Raw genomic sequence first — 6,000 nt, forward strand, 5'->3', positions numbered from 1 at the left:
ACATATGCTTAATAACGTCAAAATGAGATGAAACGTACACATCAACTGGCCTTATATAATGCTTTAGTTTTGTACAAGAGAAATATAGACATAGGCATAATTTTTCGACTATATTATATCTGGTTTCTGCATCATTTAGGACTCTACTAAGGTATTAAATGGATCTTTTGACACCATTTTCATCCTCCTGAGCAAACATGCTCCCTAATGTTACATCAGACACATCTATGTACAATCTCATACATCTATTCCTACAAGGAGGTGACAGAATTGGAGGATGCACAAGGTAGGGTTTGATCTTGTCGAAAGCCTCTTGTTGCACTTGCCCCCATTCAAAGGCTTCCTGCTTGATTCAAAGTAGAGGTGATAAGGCTTGAGTCTTGCCACTTAAGTTCGATATAAACCTCCTTAAGAAGTTAATCTTGCCTAGCAACGACTGTAATTCCTTCTTTGTTGATGGCACTTTCGCTTCCATAATGGCCTGGGTCTTGTTCTGATTAATTTTGATCCCTTTCTTATGGACCATAAAGCCTAAGAAATCCCATTCCTTCACACAGAAAGCACACTTTAGAGGATTCATTTTTAGACCATGTTTCCTCATTCTATTGAATGATTGTCGAAGATGGTCTATATAATTCTTCGCTGAAACAAACTTAACTAAAAGATCATCTATGTAGATTTGCATAAAAGTTTTGATGAAATCGTGAAAAATGGAATTCGTTACCCGTTGATAAGTTGCCCCAGTATTTTTTAAGCCAAAAGGCATTACTACCCATTCGTAGGTGCCTAACACTATGGGGCATCGAAATGTTGTTTTTGGCATATCTTCCTCAGTAATGAAAATCTGATTATATATAGAATATTCATCGAGCATGCTAAGATACTCGTGTCCTACGGTATAATCTACTAGCATTTTTGCCACATGCATTGGATACTCATCTTTTGGGGTTGCAACATTCAAATCTCTAAAATCAATATAAAACCTCAAAGTACTATTCTTTTTAGTAACTGGTAAAATATTAGCAATCCATTCGACATGCCTGGTGGTGCGGATGAAATTGTATCTAAGAAGCCTTTCGACCTCTTCTTTGATCTTCGACAGAACTTCGGATGCAAATCTCATTGGGGTCTACTTGATAGGATTCTTCCCAGGCTTTATTGGCAACTTCAGTTCGACCAGATCTCTGCTCAAACCAGGCATCTCATCATAATCCCATGTGAATCAGTCTTTGTACTCCTTCAGATCAGACATCATCACCGAATTCACTTCCCCAACCCGTAGGTTGGATACCTTCGATACTTCCATAGTAGAAGTCCTCTTCACCAACTACTTCTCTATCCCACTAGAACTCGTAAGTTGGATGTAGATAGAGGGAGAAAATGCATTGTTCGTAGGTGAAAGGTCGAAACTTGTTGGACTACAAGGCTCTATGTGGGTCAGGTTCATGTCGAAGCTGCTCCTGTCCACATGGTTAACCTCAGCCATAAAATAGCTTTGGTCCACCTCTATATTTTCCATAATCCCATCACTTCACTAGATGGTGACCCTCTGGTGCATCAAAGAGAGTATTGCGCCTATGCCATGAATCCATTCCCTACCCATCAACAAATTATAGTTGGCTTTTAATGCTATTACCATGAACAATGTAGGCCTTGTTATTGTGCTGATATTGAGGTCAACTTGTATCACCCTTAATGTAGTTCCGAATTTCCCTTCATAGTTCGAGAGAACCATGTTGTGGGGCTTTGTGTCGGTGTCATCTTTGCCTAACCTTTTTAGCATGTAATACGACATTAAGTTCATTGCCGCTCCATCATCCACGAGGATATTATTTACCCCTACATTTTCTACTTCACCTCTGATAAACATAGGTTTTAGATGGACTTTCATCGACTCATTTGGCCTTTCGAAGAAAGCATTTTGCTTCTCCACACAACCATTGTTCATGATGTAATAACACACAGGCTTGTATTTCGCCATCTCCATTTCAGAGTCGAAGGACATACTAAAAAGGACTTACACCATGACTTAGTCATATTCTCTAAGAAGGACATACACCACATTGCATGCAATGTCCAGAAAAGCATCTGAATCAGAGTCGAAGTCGCATGTCACCATGTCTTCGTCAGGATCAGACTTTACCGCAGGCACCTTCTTTTGAGGAGAGAATAACTCCCTTACGACCGGCTTATTTTCCTGCTTGGGCACCATGTTGCTACTAGATTCAGGCTTTTCCTGTTCTGCAGCTTCTCTTTCAGCTTTCCTCTATTGTTGTTGCCTTCTCCTCTGGGATCGAGACATTAGGTTTATTCCTTTATAATTCTTGGAACGATAGGCCACTTGTTTCAACTCCTGAAACTCTTTTTGATAGGCCATTGAGAACCCTCTTTTGACATCAAAATTTTTCCAATTTTGATGGACTTGCCCTCTCCCTCCAACTGGTTCCGTCCAAGTATCCCTAGGGGCTTCAGTAGTATGCCTATAGGTCTATGGCCTGTTCTCTTGAAGAGGTAGGCCTTTTTGGTTTCCCTTTCTTGGATCCCATATGTCTCTGGATGCTTGGCTATTTCTAGGGTCCCTCCAAATTCTCCCATTTTTGGCCTATCGAACCCCCTCGAGGTTCTCCGCAGCTTTCGTGTTGAAAACCGAATTGCACCTTGGACACAACATGACTTATGACCTTTTCCTCTGGCACCTATGGAGAAATTTGGCAAGGCCTTCTTATTGTTTGGGGTATGACATTTTGTTGTATTCCTCCTATCGGAGGCTTCCTTCGTCTACCTCCATTTTTACGGTTTTCGGGGTCAAATCAACCATGTTGATTCCCATGTTGACATCCTCAGTAATGTCTAACTCTTGCAGCTTAACTCTAAGGCACTCAGTGGCCTCAGTCATGTGCACCTGTATGAAACCTTCAGTGGTCTCATTTGTTAAGAAACTGACAATAGTTCCCTTATTGAGATCCTTAGTGACTTCTCTGGCGAAACCCTTAACAGTTTCTGTTGGGACCATTTGATGGGAATCCTCAGTGACCCCTTTAGTAGCTTCTTGTTTAAAGTAATCATCCACCTCGACCATGTTGTCCTTCTCCCCATATTCTTCAGAAATTTCCACCATGTTGACCATGGATGGTTCAGTATAATGGGCATCAACGATCTGAAGAGGGCCAGTGTCTATCCTCATTGGAATCTTCGATTTGTCTCCAAACTGGAGCCTTCCGTCTCTTATAGCGCTTTGCATAAGGCCTCTAAAAAGAAAATATTGTGAGGTTTTATGGCCCAAAAAATTATGATACTTACAAAACCCCCTATTTTTTCTTTGTTCTAGATGGGGAATTTTAGCACCAGAAGGCACTATCATCTGGCCATCTTTAACAAGTAAATCGAAGATTTCATCATATTTAGTGACGTCGAAGGTATAAGTCTTCTTAAGGAACCCAAGATCCTTGTCTGGTTCGACTGGACTTTTCCCACTTGAAGGAGTTAGAACTTTGCAGGAATAAGGTGGTCCTTGCTTTAGTTCAGCAAGGTCGATTTCACCCTCGTCGAAATCTACCCGCTCCCCGAGCGCTTTAGCTTCGTCATTACCTAGTTCTACATAGGTTACTTTATCCTTCCTATTGTTTTTGTTTGCTCTAGATTTCTTAGCCTTCAAACATTCCACCTGTCGAACTCTATCGGCCAACTGGGCCATATCTCTCAGGTATTGGGTATCCAAATTTTTCCTAATAGAATAGTCAAGGCCACCAGCAGCCATTTCGACCAATTCATGCTCAGGCACTTGCGTAAAACATATTTCCTTAAGTAGAAGAAACCTGTTTTGGCAATCATCTATTGACTCAGTAAACTTTCGTTTGATACTGGCTAATTCTTTCAGGCTTATCTTCGATTGTCCCATGTAAAATTTCTCATGGAACAGTCTTTCTAAGTGAGTCCAAGTATCAATGGAGTTTGCTTGTAATATGATGAACCACGTAAAGGCGTTCTTCATCAGGGAACTTGGGAAATATATTATCCTAAGACTCTCATTCTTTGCAATTTCCCCTGCCTCTATGAGGTACCTGGTCATGTGTTCTACAGTGGATTCACTAATATCCCCAGAAAACTTGGTGAATTTAGGAACCTTCCACCTGGGGGGTAATTCCGCCTATAAAACGTACTCAGATAAAGGGGACATATAATTTGGCCTATGGAGGCCAACATCTACCCCATTTCGCACCATGATTCTTTCGACCATGGATGTCAGATTACTATCTGCTTCCATATCATCGCGTCAAATTCGCTGTATAAGTTCATCAGCATCTTGGTGCCTATTTTCCAACACTACTTGTGGCTCCATTTCCCTTGGGATCCGTTGTTCCGCCATAGTGGCTTCGACTCTAGGTGGTCCAACTCTTGTCCCTTGATTCACCATGTTCGCTTGTGGTGCAGTCCGTGGGACTTGGTTAATGTTAAGGTCATCTTCAATGGCTATTCCTTGATTCTCTCTTGTCCATCCCATCTGAGGGTGTCGAGGCGGTTGTGGGACATCAAAGAAATCAGCAATGCGCTGCCAATTATTGGTTCATTTGGGTAGTATATTGGATTAATGGGTTGAATATTGAACCCATTATTTGGGTCAGCATTTGGACCATTTCATGGTTACTTTTGTCCATTTGCTGCCTCAACACCACTACAGAATTATTCGTCATATTCGACATCTGGGTATGAAGACCCATCCCTAAAGGCTGGTTTCAACCCAAATTATCTACACCAGACCCAAATCCCTTCAATGGCGAAGATACATTAGCTAGGGGGTCCGCATATGTCGACGTCGAATTATGTAAATTCGTCATCATCACAGTTGGCATGCCAAAGGGTTGTTCACGACCATTCGTTGGCATCGAAAAACCGCTCACATAAGGCCTAAAAAATGATTTCCCCTTGGAGGGGGGGGGGTCCCTGGAGGACCCTGTGTTCCTAAAGGATTCACTGATGGGACTTGTGGCCCTACGTAAGACAAAATAGGCCCACTATGGGCCCTCAAACGCGCGGGCGTCGAATTTGTCGTGGATGGTACCAATTCGGCAGTAGACGTCGTAACCGTACTTCCCGTTGGCGCTGATGTTGGGGTGGTTCTCCATTATTATCTGGAGGATTCTGACTATCTGGTGGATTCACCATTCTCATCGTGTACCCTCTCCTTGGTTTATCTTCGTTGGTTGTGGCAACTTTACCACTTCTCAATAACATGCAACAGAGTTATACAAAGAGATATTAAAAAATGAAGAACAAAAATTGATTTTTCAGAAAATACTAGCACTGGTCCCACTGGGCGTGCCAATTTTTTACCGTGAAAATTGATAAACAACCGCTGGGCTTCCAAATTGAAGAAACCTTGGTTACTCACAGGATCGACCAGATTGATCCTAGGACATGTGCTATTGTTCTAAAAGTCTTGTATGAAAGATGGACATTTCGACAATATCCTTGAATAAGGAATGTTTGATTAAAGCGTTCTTAAGAAGATAAATGGCAGAAATGCATGTGAAGTATAAAACAATGTTTGATAAATGATTGGTAGTAAAAGATAATTGTTGAACAAGAAGATGTAAATTAGCTTTAATTGATATAAATATAATGGTGTTATCAAACGTACATTCTCAATTGTACTCTTTTATCTACACACTAGATACTTTGAGTAAATATGATTGATTGTACAGTAATTTGAACACACCAATCCTTAACAATAGGACGCATATTTATACTAAATGGAAATAACTGTCGCCAACGAATCTTCTCCCAGGAATTGACACGTTACACTCGACATGTCTTCGAGTCATGAGAATGTTTCACGTATCCTTTCTTATCAAAAATGGATTAGAATGAAATACGATTACTCCTTTGTCATTCAAAATTCAAATATATGTCGAACAACCCTTTTGTTGAAGTAATACTCTGAACTTGAGATTATCCCTAAGTTTCACATTCATCTTCCTTCATAGAAGGCGGATTTTGACA

At 41.0% G+C, this 6,000-nt stretch overlaps 1 protein-coding gene across 1 annotated transcript; it reads right to left on the reverse strand.

The window, feature by feature from the left end:
- Positions 1–1,534: 1,534 nt before the first annotated feature.
- LOC127080930 (uncharacterized) lies at positions 1,535–1,981 on the reverse strand. Its single transcript, XM_051021216.1, has one exon. It carries the CDS (start codon positions 1,979–1,981, stop codon positions 1,535–1,537), a length of 447 nt encoding a protein of 148 aa, XP_050877173.1.
- Between the last annotated feature and the right edge of the window lie 4,019 nt (positions 1,982–6,000).

Source organism: Lathyrus oleraceus, chromosome 5 (genome assembly GCF_024323335.1).
Source record: "Lathyrus oleraceus cultivar Zhongwan6 chromosome 5, CAAS_Psat_ZW6_1.0, whole genome shotgun sequence".
NCBI lineage: Eukaryota > Viridiplantae > Streptophyta > Magnoliopsida > Fabales > Fabaceae > Lathyrus > Lathyrus oleraceus.